This window comes from Herpailurus yagouaroundi, unplaced genomic scaffold (assembly GCF_014898765.1).
Source record: "Herpailurus yagouaroundi ecotype Mexico unplaced genomic scaffold, PumYag 163, whole genome shotgun sequence".
NCBI classification, from domain to species: Eukaryota; Metazoa; Chordata; class Mammalia; order Carnivora; family Felidae; genus Herpailurus; species Herpailurus yagouaroundi.
This window is the reverse complement of record NW_024412404.1, coordinates 56,371,445-56,386,991: the sequence shown is the minus strand read 5'-3', so window position 1 is coordinate 56,386,991 and position 15,547 is coordinate 56,371,445. Positions and strand designations below refer to the sequence as shown.

The 15,547-nt window shown below is 39.0% G+C and overlaps 1 protein-coding gene across 4 annotated transcripts in view; it reads right to left on the bottom strand.

Moving 5' to 3' along the window:
* Positions 1–15,547, bottom strand: part of INPP5F (inositol polyphosphate-5-phosphatase F) — a 90,812-nt gene that overhangs the window by 18,582 nt on the left and 56,683 nt on the right. For all 4 annotated transcript variants that reach the window (XM_040486620.1, XM_040486617.1, XM_040486618.1 and 1 more), the window contains 4 exons: positions 8,048–8,172; positions 7,197–7,274; positions 6,109–6,229; positions 4,742–4,870 (listed from right to left, as the gene is read on the bottom strand). In XM_040486620.1, the coding sequence (XP_040342554.1) occupies positions 4,742–4,870; positions 6,109–6,229; positions 7,197–7,274; positions 8,048–8,172 (453 nt within the window). The remainder of the gene's footprint in view (positions 1–4,741; positions 4,871–6,108; positions 6,230–7,196; positions 7,275–8,047; positions 8,173–15,547) is intronic.

Genomic DNA, 15,547 nt, shown 5'->3' with positions numbered 1-15,547 from the left:
CAGTCACTCACTCCACATTCATCCACCACCGGACACTGAAGTTGTTTTCATGTCTTGGCTATTTATTGTGAATAATGCTTCAGTGAACGTGGAAGGGCAGCTATCTCTGAGACACTGATTTCATTTCCATATATACCTATAAATGGGATTGCTAGATCATATGGCCATTCCATTTTCATTTTTTAGGGACCTTCCTTACTGTTTTCCATAATGCTTGTGCCAATTTACATCCCACCGATGACATCTATTTTTCCACATCCTTGCCAATACTTGTTATCTCTGGTCTTTGATGACAGCCATCCTAACAGGTATGAGGTGGTTAGCTTATTGAGTCTGCATTGGCATTTCTCTGCTAGTTACTGATTATCAGAGGTTGAGCACCTTTTCATATACCTCTGGGCCATTTGTAGGTCTTATTTGGAAAAATGTTCAGGTGTTTTGCCCATTTTTTCACTCAGATTATTTGTTTTTTTGCTACTGAGCTATAGGAGTTCCTTATACATTTTAGATATTAGCCCCTTATCAAGTATATGGTTTGCAAATATTTTCTCCCATTCTGTAGGTTGTCTTTTTGTTCTGTTGTTTCTTTTGCTGTGCTGCAGCTGTGTCATTTGATGTAGTCCCACTTGTTTATTTTTACTCTTCTCACTATGCTTTTTGTGTCACACCCAAATAATCACTGTTGAGGCCATGTCTCAGAGGTTTCCTCTATGTTTTCTTGTAGGAGCAAACTGTAAAAGCTCAGGCCTTGCATTTAAGTCTTTTAATACATTTCAGTTTAATTTTTGTGAGTGGTGTAACACAGGGGTCCAACTTAATTCTTTTACATGGTGAATATCTGATTTTCCCATCACTATTTATTGAAGAGGCTATCCTTTCCCTATTGGAAATTCTTGTTGCTCCAGCTTTGTTCCAGCTTTGTTTTGCTCCAACTTTGTTCTTTCTCAGAACTGCTTTGGCTGTTAAGGGGTCTTGTAGTTCCATATAAATTTTAGGATTTTTTCTAGTTCTGTGAAAAATGTCATTAGAATTTTCTTCTCTAAGTTTATTTATTTATTTTGAGAGAAAGAGGGAGGGGCAGAGCGAGACAGAGAGAGAAAGAGAATGAAAGAGAATACCAAGCAGGCTCCACACTGTCAGCACAGAGCCTGACATGGGGCTCAAACTCATGAACCACAAGATCATGACCTGAGTTGAAACCAAGAGTCAGATGCCTGAAACCAAGAGTCAGGCGCCCCGCCCTTATAATTTTCATAGGGATTGCATTGAATCTATAGACAGCTTTGGGTAGTATGAAAATTTTAACAATATTAATTTTTCTGATGTATGAACACAGGATATTTTTCATTTTGGGTCTCTTTCCTTGATGTCTTAACAATTTTCACTGTACAGGTCTCTTACCTTCTTGGTTATATTTATTCCTAAGTATTTTACTGTTTTTGATGCTACTGCCAATAGAATTGTTTTATTTCTTTTTCAGATATTGTTAGTATATAGAAATGCAACAGATTTTCATGTGTTGACTTTGTATCATATAACTTTATTGAATTCATTTATTAGTTCTAACAGTTTTCTGGTGGAGTCTACGATTTTTTTATGGATAACATCATGTCATCTGCAGACAATTTTACTTCTTCCTTTCTGATCTGAAGGCTATTTCTTTCTCTTGCCTGATTGCTCTGGGTAGAACTTCCAGTACTATCATGAATAGCAATGGTGAGTGGGCACTCTTGCTCCTGATCTTAGAGGAAAGTGTTTAGCCTTTCACCACTGAATACGCTGTTAGCTGTGGATATGTCATATGTAGCCTTTATTATGTTGAGTTACATTCCTTCTATACCCAATTTGTTCAGTTTTTATCATAAAAGGATGTTGAACTTTATCACATGCTTTTTCTGCATCTACTGAAATTATATGATTTTCATCTTTCAGTTTATTAATGTGACATATCACATTTATTGATTTGCATATGTTGAACCATCCTTGTAGCCTAGGGATAAGTCCCACTTGATCATGACGTACAATCTTTTCAATGTGCTGTTGAATTCAGTATTTTGTTGAGAATTTTTGCAGCCATATTCATCAGGGATATTTGCCTGTAATTTGCTTTTCTTGGACTGTCTTGGCTTTGGTATCATGGCCTCATAAAATAAATTTCAGAGTGTTCCCTCCCTTCTATTTTTTGGAGGAACTTGAGGAGGAATAGCATTAATTCTTCTTTAAAATGTTTGGTAGAATTCATCAGTGAAATCATTTGGTCTGGGGCTTTTCTTTTTTAGCAGGCTTTGGCTTACTGATTCAATTTCTTACTCATTGGTCTGCTCAGATTTTCTTATTTCTTCATAATTCAGTCTTGGTAGGTTGTATGTTTGTAGAAATTTATCCATTTCTTCTAAATTGTCCAATTTGTTGGCATATAACTGCTCAGAGTAGTCACCTGTGATTGTATGTATTTCTGTGGTATCAGTTGAAACGTCTCTTCATTTAAAATTGAGTCTTTTTTCTTGATTAGTCTAGCCAAAGGTCAATTTTGTTTATCTCCAGAAAACCAGCTCTTAGTTTTGCTGATCTTTTCTATTGTTTTTCTCATCTCTATTTCAAATATTTCTGTTCTAATCTTTATTATTTCCTTCCTTCTGCTAACTTTGGGCTTACTTTCTTCTTCTTTTTCTAGTTCTTTGAAGTATAAAGTGAGATTGTTTAAGATCTTTCTTTTTTCTTAACGTAGGCATTTATAGTTATAAACTTTCCTTTTAGAACTGCTTTTGCTGCACCCCATAAGTTTGATATGTTGTGTTTCCAATTTCACTTGATTCAAGATATTTCCCTTTTGATTTCTTCTTTAACTCACTCATTATTCAGGACTGTGTTTCATTCCTACATATTTATGAATCTTCCAATTTTCCCATTATCGATTCCTAGTTTTATATCACTGTGGTCAGAAAAGACACTGACATAATTTCTACCTTTCTGAACTTGTTGAGACTTGTTTTGCAGCCTCACATATGATCTGTCCTGGAAAATGTTCCACGTGTGCTTCTGAAGAATGTGTATCCTGCTGTTGTTGGATGAAATGTTCTATATATGTCTGTTGGGTCCATTTCACTGTTTCCTTATTGATTTTCTGCCCAGATGACCCATTGTTGAGAACGGGGTATTTAAAGTCGCCAACTATTATCGTACTATGACTTAGGCAAGTTATTTCTCCTTTTCATTCTATTAGTCGTTGCTCTATATAATTAGGTGTTCTGATGTGGGGTGCATCAAAGTATTTCTCTTTAAACAAGAACTTGTACAAGGACTTCTAAAGTTCAATTTCTTTAATTAATAAATAATAATAATTAATTTCTTTTATTAATTAATTAATAAGCTTTTTGAGATTTATCACTCAACCAAAGATGGACTATCTGATGCCTGTTGAGACCTTGACAGTTTTTTTATAAGAAATATCCTGAGATGAACTATTACCTTAAAGGAAAATTAACATAAAACTAAACTAATTCAACCACTTCCTATTGCCCACAGAGGGAGCATTTAGTGACCAGTAACTATAATTTACATGTAAATTAAATTCTGTGAAGAATGGCTCTGTAGGATCCTCCAAAGACTTATTCATAACAACCACGAAAAGATAATAAAATATTTCTTCAGCATTTACCATGTGCCAGGAATGGCCCCCACATGCACTAAGGTGTATAATCCCATGACAATCTTTTTTTTTTTTTTAATTTATGGTTTGTTTTTTTTTTAATTTTTTTTAACGTTTATTTTTGAAGGAGAGAGAGACAGAGCATGAGCGGGGAAGCGGCAGAGAGAGAGAAGGAGACACAGAATCCGAAGCAGGCTGTAGGCTCTGGGCCATCAGCACAGAGCCCGATGTGGGACTCGAACCCACCAACTGTGAGATCATGACCTTGCCCCAAGTCGGACGCTTAACCGACTGAGCCACCCAGGTGCCCCTTTTTATGCTTATTTTAAGAGAGAGAGAGAGAGAGAGAGAGTGCACACAAGAAGGGGAGGAGCAGAGAGAGAAGAAGACATAGGATGTGAAGCAGGCTCTGGGCTCTGAGCTGTCAGCATAGAGCCTGACACAGGGCTGAAACCCATAGGCTGCGAGATCATGACCAGAACAAGATCATGACCTAAGATGAAGTCAGGGCTCAACTGACTCAGCCACCCAGGCGACCCTCTCATGACAATCTTTTGAAGTGTGCCTAGTATTATCCTGTTTTACAATGAAGAGACAGACACAGATTAAGTGACTTGTCCAAGGTTGCAGAGCTAGTAAGACGCAGGATTGGGGATTCAAATTCAGTGGAGGCCAATCATCATACTAGGGACTGAGTCCTGTCAACGGACACATTTTATCTGTATAAAGTTTTAAAAAAACAACTATTTCACATGAAATTCCTCACTTCCAAACTCCCGTGAAAAACTGGAAGATCTAGCAACCTTGGGCCTCTGTCCCAAAAGGAAGCAGAACAGTCCCCTCCTGAGACAACATAAGCTTTTCCTTAGGGTCATACCCATCTCCCCCTTTAATCTAATGGGTGGTCACATTACCTGGCCTCAGCAGGATGTGAATGTGTGATTTGCACCTTAGCCAAACATTCCTGAAAGCAGTTAGCTACATAGACTATCATCTGTAGCCCACATATCTTCCTCTCAAAAGCAGAGTCAGTTTTCAACCACGTCCAATCTCCCCCAGAATGATCCACAAAAGCATGCTGCACTTACTTACCTTTAGAGCAGCTGTCCCAGCATATTGTCTGCTAATGGAGTCTCCGTTGTTGGCCCACATTATCTGATAGATCCGATTGCATTTCACTGGTAGTGGCTGTTCCGGGGGCATCACACCTAATTTTTTTAGCTGAAATTAACACATTGGTGGATTAGCTACATATAAGCCAGGAAACCATAGCATAAAATACACACTGCAGAAAAAGGAAGCATGTTCATAAACAGTTTAGGATCCTCAAATAAAAGTAATGGTGTTTTCAGACTTTCCCCCAAAAAAAGCACAGTTGGGAGAGAGTTTTACGAACTGTTACACATGAATGAATAGAAGGAAATATTTATACTGCTTTGGTGTAATTTTTAATGTGTAGGCTCTTATTATATTTTGTCCGTGTTTTTAATTTGCCTGTGAAGTCAAACTATCAAAAAAGCCTACTGAGACAACAATAACACTAACGGTAACACAGCAGTATGTGCCCAATAAAGGTGAACTCTGTGCTGAGGTTCTAAGAGATTTTTTATATAAATTATTTCCTTTACTCCTCATAACAACCCTACACAATCAATACTCTTATTACATCCATTTTAAGGATGAAGAGACAGAAGTTTCGAGAAGCTGAGTTCTTCACATGGGGTCAAACCTCATATGTGGTAGACAGAGCCAGTGCTTGGACTCAAAATCTGGCAGCTTTAAGTGTAACGTTAGAAGGAACGGACTCACAATCTCAAACAGTCACTAGGCTCTATCAAAAAAGCCCTGAAACCATGCTAAGAATTTCCACCTTGAGAACTCACTACTCAGGTGTTGCGGCGTTCAAAGATCTAAAGGAGGACACCGAGTGACAGGCGTAAGGACTGCACAATGCAGCTGCAACCAACTGGGGCGTGGAGGGTAGAGGTTGGTCCTGTGGTGCCAAAGGAGCCAATGGCTGGAGAGGGCGCCGCCAACAGGACCATAACACAGGTGAAGAAGCCTGTTCCTTCTCCTTCCTCCAGCCTCCTGGTCTTCCTCTGGCACCTCCTATTGGCAGAGACCAACACAGAGCTCGGGCTGGGCAGAAAGTGTGGCAAACTCCCAGCCCCATGTGCACAAGACAGGGTTTGGAGCTGAGAGAAAAAAGGCGTATGACCACAAAGTGCCACCCAATCGACGTTGAAATGCGGGGGTCTCGTATTCTTGAATTGAGTACGTAAGAAAATGCCCCTAATTCCACTTATTTCTAGTGAAGGTTGTACTCGGCAGGTTTGAATGTAACAAGATTGTTCGTATGCTGTAAATTGTCTACAGAACAAAGATTTTAGTTACTTGTTTACATGTGGGGAAGAAAAGTTAGAAATGAATACTTATAAATCCGAGGGACCATCAATTACCTGCTGTTCCATGACCACCCGCGCAATGGCGGCTTGGACCACATTGGTGCGATCCAGGCAGTCCATGCAATTGACACGAAAAATCCCTTCTTGTTTACATATTACTCCAGCTTGATCCACCCTTTTCAAAAATAGTATGGGATTATGTTACAATATGAAATACTTCAGCAAGTTTTTCAAAAACCACAATTCCTTAGAGTAGAATAACAACAATAGCACTGGTTATCCATTGTTTGACGTATCATTATGTGATGGGCATGACTGAGTACTTTGTAGACGCTGTTGTTAATTTACATAGTAACTTGGTAAAACAGATGTGATTATTCCCATTTGGGGAAAAAACAAAAACAAAACTGAGGTACAGTGACTTGCTCCAAGTTTCACAACTACGAGGCAGAGGTGACACAACCCCAAATTATGATATTTAAATATATATATATACGTATATATATATATATTTAAATATATATTAAAGCCAGAAGCCACTTTAAAACACCATCCTGTCCCTGCTTTTTGACTCCAAGTAGAAATGCATCTGAACGCATGGAACTTGAACAAAGTCACTTTACCACTCAGTGAGAAGGCATGAAGCATGCCTTGTGCGTCCAATCTCTCTGTCCACCTCTGGCCTTTCGAGTCCAATTGAAGGTTCTTCCCTAGCATTTAAGCCAATTTCTTCTTCCTACACCTCCCTCCTGCAGTCTGAGAATCATCTTCCTTCTAATTTTGAACTACCTGCAAGCTGAGACCGAGTACCTCTAAGGCTTCCTTCCCTTAGATGAAGGGATGGTGAGAAGAAGAGGAAGAGGAAATATAGACCATGGAGCATTAGATGGAATTAAACAACAGTCCTAGAGCATTTTGCTTCATCTTGCCTGACCATCTGACACCTCTTCCCTTTTCAAAGCTAATGCTGCCTAGTGACTGACACTCTTGAAAAGGAGACTGGAAATTAGGAAGCAAAATAAGAAAAACGAACACGCTTTTTCAGCTTGCTGCTACTATTTTAGTGCTTAGCAGTACCAGACAAATACATCTGATTTCACAGACCAACAGTTTGTCAAATTGACTTCTTAGGAGATACCTACCAACACCACTTCATGTCAAGAATAATGTCATAAATGGCATCTGTTAGTGTTTGAACATTCTCAAACTTCATTCCTCGGCTAAAATACATGCCAAAAGAAAAAAAAAAAAGTTTAATAATAGGTTAAACCTAATAACAGATTTTTTTAGCTTAAGTCACAGTATTTAAAGTAGCTTGGAAAAATTAAAGAAAACTATTGCTGTAAGTACGTGAGGTTAACTCTACTATAAATTATATAGGCAATTATATACATGTTTGTAATTAATCTCCATTGTGAAAGAAAATATATTTAAGAATACATTGAAACCTATCACAGCTATCAGAAGCTTCTTTCCCCCACCAAATTTTCAAAACTTAGGTAAACGAACCCACATCAGAGCCAGGATTAGGACAAAAGAAGCTAGCTTTCAGAACACACACAAGTTAAAATTACCATCAAAATGATCCAGTGACTGTTGTTTTTCCAGAGCAAACTCTAGTGAAGCTTATCCATAGAGAAAGAAGTATTATTAATAGAGCATGAAGATGAGCCAGCAGAATAATTTTTAAGGGGACTCGATTACTTCTGCTAGGCTTGGACTCAAGCTGAAAGGAAAAGCTCCAGAAGTTCTTCGAGCGATAAAAGGAAAAATGGAACTCTCCCATCGCCATGTTGTTTTGGGAAAGACAAAATATTTCAGGAACAATTCAATTTTTAGCCAAAATAAAGCTCATATGAAAATTAAAACTAAGTTAACAATGAGAAGAAGAAAGTGTTCTTCCCCGTAAGGAAGAGGAGAGCTTGGCTTGCTGTGGGAGCGTGTACCACAAACACTGGAACTGATCAAAACTCCCATCAGGAAGCCCTCTTACCAGTGCTCATGGAAGTCAAATGAGACATAAGTGAGGTGTGAGCTGTTGAAGAGTAACACTTGTTTCAGGTAAGCATCGCCAATAATTTTCTCCCTGCCTGCCTGGTCCACCAAGTTAATAATAACCTGTGAAAGTTAAGGAAACACAAATTCAGTTTAATCAGATGCTAAACTCAATGTGGTTTTGAATCAGTTTATTTGAAATTGTTTTAGAAATATTTGATAGCCATACTTAGAAATTTATCCACTCAGGCATCAACTTTTTCCCCTATAAAGTTAGATTTTCACTTGTTATATTTAGGTAGCATTAATAGTTGTTTAATGTACTATGTATCTGCAATGACCAATTAGAATAAATTGGTAAAAGCCAATTAAAAAACCAATTAGAATTGGTTATAATAAAATAATAAACAAGGTCCTTTGTAACACAAATATTAAAAATTATTTAGAAGTTTTAAAAAATATACAAGACCTACTTATGGACACTATAAAACTTTGCTTAAACACGTAAAAGAAAATCTGAGTAAATGGAAAGACACACTATGGTGCTAGATAGTGAGATTCAATATTATAAAGATGTCAAGTCTCCTCAGATTAAACACTCAACAATCCCAATCAAAATTTGATCAGGATCTTTCTGTGGACTTTGACAAGTTAATTCTGAAGTTCCTCTAGAAGGTAAGTATATGGAAAAAGTTTTGAAGACTAATAATAAAGGAGGACTTGTCCCATTGGAAAGCAAAACATACTCTAAATCTGCAGCAATTAAGACAGAAGTACTCGTGGAGAAACAGATGAATGACCCATAGAATGGGACAGCGAGCTTAGAGACAGACCTATGCACATTGAGGAATCTAAAATATTAACAATATCATTCTGGGAGAAATAAAAAATACTCTATAAATGGTACTGGGATAATTATCTATCTATATAGTGGGGGAAAACTTACTTTAGCTCTCTAAATCTCATTATATATAAATCATAAGATGCATTAATGACCTAAATATTTTTTGAAGTTATAAAAAAGCTAGAAGAATATTCGGGGTGATGTTTCCATAACTGTAGGATGGGACGTGACTTTCTAAGCGTAAGAACGAGAGGGCATAAAGAAAAAGATGGACAAATGTGACAACATAAAAATTTAAAACCTCTTTACCCAATGACAATACAAGTAAGCAAAGGTAAAACAAAACAAAAAGACACAAAGGACTACATGGGGGAACAGACCTGTAACATTAAACCAATACTATATAAGAGTGCTATAAATTCAGTAAGAAGAAGAGTAAATTCACAATACAGAGGAAATTCACAAGAGAAAATATATAAATAGCCAATAAACATGAGGCTACAACTTTGTTAATAATCAAAGAGACAGAGGCAAACCAAGAGACAGACTCTCAACTGTAGAAAACAAACTGGTGGTTACCGGAGGGGAGATGGGTGGAGGGATGGGTTAAATAGGTGATGGGGACTAAGGAGGACACTTGTGATGAGCACCTGGAATTGAATGGAAGTGTTGAGTTGCCATATTGTATACCTGAAACTAATATTACGCTGTATGTTAACTAAATGGAATTTAAATAAAAGCTCTTTAAAAAAAAAAGAAATACTAATTTTAAAACAGAAAACTAGCTTTCGTCTTTACAGAGGCAAAAATTGAATCCTAAATGTCATCAGCATTGGTGAATATATGGGGAGATGGGCATGGCTCCCACTGTTGCTGAGGGTATAAACTGTTGGGATCTTTTGGGGAACAACAAAATGGTAGTTATCAAGTTTAAATGCATCCTGTTTGATCCGGTCATTCTGCCTCTAGAAATCTGTTCTGTAAAGCAACTAAGTGTCCCAAAGTACACAAAAGTTGTTTTCTGGAATTTTTGTTTTTACAATAGCAAAAACTAGATCCTAAGGGTCCACCAAGAGATAAACGGTTAAATAACAGCCATGGAACATTAAGTGAAAACAGCTGCAGAATAGCATACATGGTATAGCCCTCCATTGACTTCATTTTAAATGTGCATATATACACGTGTCCAGATGGGCTTTTGCTGCAAATGACAAATCACTGACTCAGGTCTCAGAGCAAGAAGTCTGGAAGCGGCATGGTTTCGGAATTGCTTAAATCAGTGGCACCTGTACCAATTCTCTCCATCTTTTTGCTCTGCCATCCTCAGCACACTGGTCAGCCCTGAGGCCAGTTCATTCACGGTTTTGCCATAGCTGCAGCGGCACGTCACATCCACACACAACAATCACGGAGGGACTGTTGGGTCCTGTATCTCCGCTTATTTATTAGAGCAGGAAATCTTTCCCAGAAGCTTCCCAGCAGACTTCCCTCACATCATCCCTCACTGGCCAAACTGCCAATGAACACAAACAGGCCAATGCCTAAGCCAATCACTGGCAACAGGAACAGTGGTGCCATCCTGACTGAGTCAGGCTGACCATGGGCCCACCTCCCAGAAAGCAATTACCCAGGGGATGCAGGTAGACAAGGGAACATTACTGGGGTACTATCAGAAAGGAGGTGTCTGCTCAGTACACACACTGGTAAAACTGACGTGTACAATCAGGCTTTAAAAGTCCGTACAGAACAGGGATGAGGGTGGTTAAGGAGGTTATTGTTACTGCTTCCTTTTCACGCTTCAGTATCATTAAAATTCATTTTTTAAGCAAGTCTATTTTTTTTTTAATTTTTTTTTCAACGTTTTTTATTTATTTTTGGGACAGAGAGAGACAGAGCATGAACGGGGGAGGGGCAGAGAGAGAGGGAGACACAGAATCAGAAGCAGGCTCCAGGCTCTGAGGCATCAGCCCAGAGCCTGACGCGGGGCTCGAACTCACAGACCGCGAGATCGTGACCTGGCTGAAGTCGGATACTTAACCGACTGCGCCACCCAGGCACCCCAAGTCTATTTTTTTTAATGTTTATTTATTTTTGAGAAAGAGAGACAGAGTGAGAGTGGGGGAGGGGCAGAGAGAGAGGGAAGACACAGAATCCAAAGCAGGTTCCACGCTGCGAGCTGTCAGCACAGAGCCCGACACAGGGCTCAATCCCACAATCTTGAGATCAAGAGTTGCATGCTCGCCAGCTGAGCCAGCCAAGTCTCCCCTAGTTGTTACATTTAAATTGTGGTTTGGAGCGCCTAGGTAGCTCAGTCGGTTAAGCATCTGACTTTAGCTCAGATCACAATCTCACATTATCTCAAAAATAAACAAACGTTAAAAAAATAATAAATTGTGGGGGTGCCTGGGTGGCGCAGTTGCTTAAGCGTCCGACTTCAGCCAGGTCACGATCTCGCGGTCCGGGAGTTCGAGCCCCGCGTCAGGCTCTGGGCTGATGGCTCGGAGCCTGGAGCCTGTTTCCGATTCTGTGTCTCCCTCTCTCTCTGCCCCTCCCCCGTTCATGCTCTGTCTCTCTCTGTCCCAAAAAAATAAAATAAAAAAAAGTTAAAAAAAAATAATAAATTGTGGTTTATTTTCTGTAGTGCTAATTATAATTGCACATATTGCTGATATATGAACTTATTCACACTGTAAAAAATTTCAACCATATGGGAATGCAAGCCGGTGCAGCCACTCTAGAAAACAGTATGGAGGTTCCTCAAAAAACTAAAAACAGAACCACCCTATGACCCAGCAATGGCAGTACTAGGCATTGATCCAAGGGATACAGGTGTGCTGTTTCGAAGGGACACATGCACCCCCATGTTTATAGCAGCACTATCAACAATAGCCAAAGGATGGAAAGAGCCCAAATGTCCATCGATGGATGAATGGATAAAGATGTGGTATATATATACAATGGAATATTACTTGGCAATCAAAAAGAATGAAATCTTGCCATTTGCAGCCACGTGGATGGAACTAGAGGGTGTTATGCTAAGTGAAATTAGAGAAAGACAAAAATCAAAGGACTTCACTCATATGAGGACTTTAAGAGACAAAACAAATGAACAGAAGGGAAGGGAAACAAAAATAATATAAAAACAGGGAGGGGGACAAAACAGAAGAGACTCATAAATATGAAGAACAAACTGAGGGTTGCTGGAGGGGTTGTGGAAGGGGGGATGGGCTAAATGGGTAAGGGGCACTAAGGAATCTACTCCTGAAATCACTGTTGCACTAGATGCTAACTAATTTGGATGTAAATTTAAAAAAATAAAACAAGTTAAAAAAAAATTTCAAACATAAAGGTCAAATCCCTCCTCACCACAACTCAGACCCACACCCTTCCCTGGAGGTAACAACGGTTACTGTTCAGTGTGTGCCCTTTCAGCCCATATAAAGGTATGCCTACATAAATGTGCATGCCACATATGTGTGAGAACATATATGTGGAAAAGAACTACGTGTATATAAAAGACACGGTTTTGTTTTGTGGGTTTGAGATGGCAACACACCATATGCTCTTACAGTCTTTTCTTGCTCTGTGTGATCTTGTTTCCATGCTAGTGCACACAGATCTACCTCATCGTTTTTAAGCGTCTGTAGTCAACACTTTATTTTTTTTTTAAATATATATTTTTTTAACGTTTATTTTTTTTTTTTAATTTTTTTTTTCAACGTTTATTTATTTTTGGGACAGAGAGAGACAGAGCATGAACGGGCGAGGGGCAGAGAGAGAGGGAGACACAGAATCGGAAACAAGCTCCAGGCTCTGAGCCATCAGACCAGAGCCCGACGCGGGGCTCGAACTCACGGACTGCAAGATCGTGACCTGGCTGAAGTCGGACGCCTAACCGACTGCGCCACCCAGGCGCCCCAACGTTTATTTATTTTTGAGACAGGGAGAGACAGCATGAACGGGGGAGGGTCAGAGAGAGAGGGAGACACAGAATCTTAAACAGGCTCCATCCAGGCTCTGAGCTGTCAGCACAGAGCCTGACACGGGGCTTGAACTCACAGACCGCGAGATCATGACCTGAGCCAAAGTCGGATGCTTAACCGACTGAGCCACCCAGGCGCCCCTGTAGTCAACACTTTAAATGTGTCACACTGTTTATCCACTGACGTTCTGATGAACAGTCGGGTTACTTTCATGCTGCAAAAAATGCTCTTGTACATGCCTCCTGGATTGAACGTGAGTTTCAGGTACATTTAAACATTTTTTTGTATTAGAGTCCCAGTTATTTCACATCCTTAATGGAACTTGGTATGTATGATTGTTTTATTTTAGTCATTCTGGTGTATAAGTGGTTTTAGTTTGTATTTCCCTGATGATGGGTGAAGTTCAACACCCTTTCAGATGTTTATTGGCCTATTAAATACACTTTTTCATGAACATCTGCTTAAGTCTTTTGTCGCCTTTTCTTTTAGGTTGTACATCTATTTTTAGCGTTTTTAAGAGGTTTTTTTGTTTTTTTGTTTTTAGTAACTCTAGATAGGAATCTTTTGTCCTATATATGTATTAAAAAATCTTAAATATCTTCTACTTTGTGAATTGCTTTCCCATTCTTAGTGGTGCCTCTTAATAAACAGAAGTTCTTTATTTTAATAAAGTCTAAATTATTTTTTCATTATGGTTTGGGATTTAAGTCCTATTTAATTTTAATACAGTTTAAATAAATGATAAAACTTTGATAACAATTAAAAATTTAGTAAAGTCAAATGTATCAATATTTTTCATTATTGGTTAATGCTTTTTAAGTCCTAAGACCAAAGATCAAAAAGATGCTCTGGGGGTGCCAAGGAGAGTCTGGGCCAAGGCCCTGGGTCTTTTTAAAACAAAACAAAACAAAACAAAACAAAACAACCCTATATTTTCCTTTAAAAGGTTTACAGTTTAACTTTTTGCATTCAGATCCATATCCACCTAGAAATGACTTCTATATATAATATATAGGAAAGATATCAAAAAGCAAAACTACCAGATTAACAGTATAAGCATATTTTATTTTGATTGATAATACCATTCAAAACAGCTATACTGGGGTGCCTGGGTGGCTCAGTCGGTTAAGCGTCCGACTTCAGCCAGGTCACGATCTCGCAGTTCGTGAGTTCGAGCCCCGTGTCGGGCTCTGGGCTGATGGCTCGGAGCCTGGAGCCTGTTTCCGATTCTGTGTCTCCCTCTCTCTGCCCCTCCCCCGTTCATGCTCTGTCTCTCTCTGTCCCAAAAATAAATAAAAAACGTTGAAAAAAAAATTAAAAAAAAAAAAAACAAACAACAAAATAGCTATACCAACTTATGTTTCCTCTAGCAATCTGTGAGCGTTCTCATTTCCCCAATTACTTGCCTTTATTTCTTACTGTCAAACTTTATAATTTTTTCAATCTGAGGGGTTTTAAAATTTTTTTATTTTTGAGAGAGAGAGAAAGAGCACGAGGAGGGGAGGGACAGAGAGACAGGACAGAGGATCCAAAGCGGGCTATGTACTGATAGCAGTGAGCTTGACTCGGGGCTCGAACCCATGAACCGTGAGATCACGACCTGAGCTTAAGTCTGACACTCAACTGAGCCACCCAGGTGGCCATGAGGGTTTGCTTTTTATTTCTGTGCTCAGACTTTGGGACTGCACGAAATTTCTACGTTAATTTTGGAAGAACTGAAATCTATTCAGTATTAATCCTTCTTTCCAGGAACATGGTATTTTTTCTCCATTTATTCAGGTTTTCCTTTGCATTCTTTAGTAATTCTCCGTCCCATCTCCCATCCCCATACACAAGCTATCTTTTTTTGTATGTTTATTAGGTTTTAGGTTATTTCTTCCTTTTTTATTTTTGTTGCTGTTAGAAAAATGCATCCTATAGCTACACATTCGGACTGGTCATTGCAAATGGATCAGATTTACAGGTTATTATCGTAGACTCTAAGTCTAAAGTTCTCTCTTGGCCAGCAAAAGAACAGATGCAGGATTAAAAGTGAGAGATGGCTCATGTCTGGGAAAAGACAAGAGCCCCGAATAAGGGTCCTTGCTCCATATTTATGAAGATTAAAAGGCTTACAAACTTGATGGGAGTGCATAAAGAGACAATGAATCTGTGAACATTAACTCATGGGCATGAGGGAAAGGGGGTTTTGAAGATACACGGTGTTTGGGGTTTGGGTCAATATAAAACAAAATCCTGGCACCGGGCAGATGGTTGTTCAAGGCAGACAGGAGGCACTGTGTCAGTTTATCTTAGCTAGCCTAGGGGATAAGACAGGGAAAATAACCTCAGGGTTAACAAGGCACCTTTCTTTTGTTAATCAGCTCAGCTCTGGGCAGCATCACCGCAGGGCAGCAGTCTATAGCCCTATTTACCTGTTTACCTAATTTGGTCTTTCCTTCCTGTGAAAGCTTTCTGCTATAGCACTAATTTGGGGGGCTTGGGGGGTAATCTTGCTTACCCTACATATCTTTGTATTGGGGGCCTTTTTCCCACCTACTCTATTCTGGGGGCCTTAGCCCCCCTCCCCTTCTCTATCCTTATAACACCTAATCTTGTTTACCCAAACTTGGGTGTGAGCATCCTATGGCTTTGTAATTCTTTTTTTTTTTTTTTTTAATTAAAAAAAAAT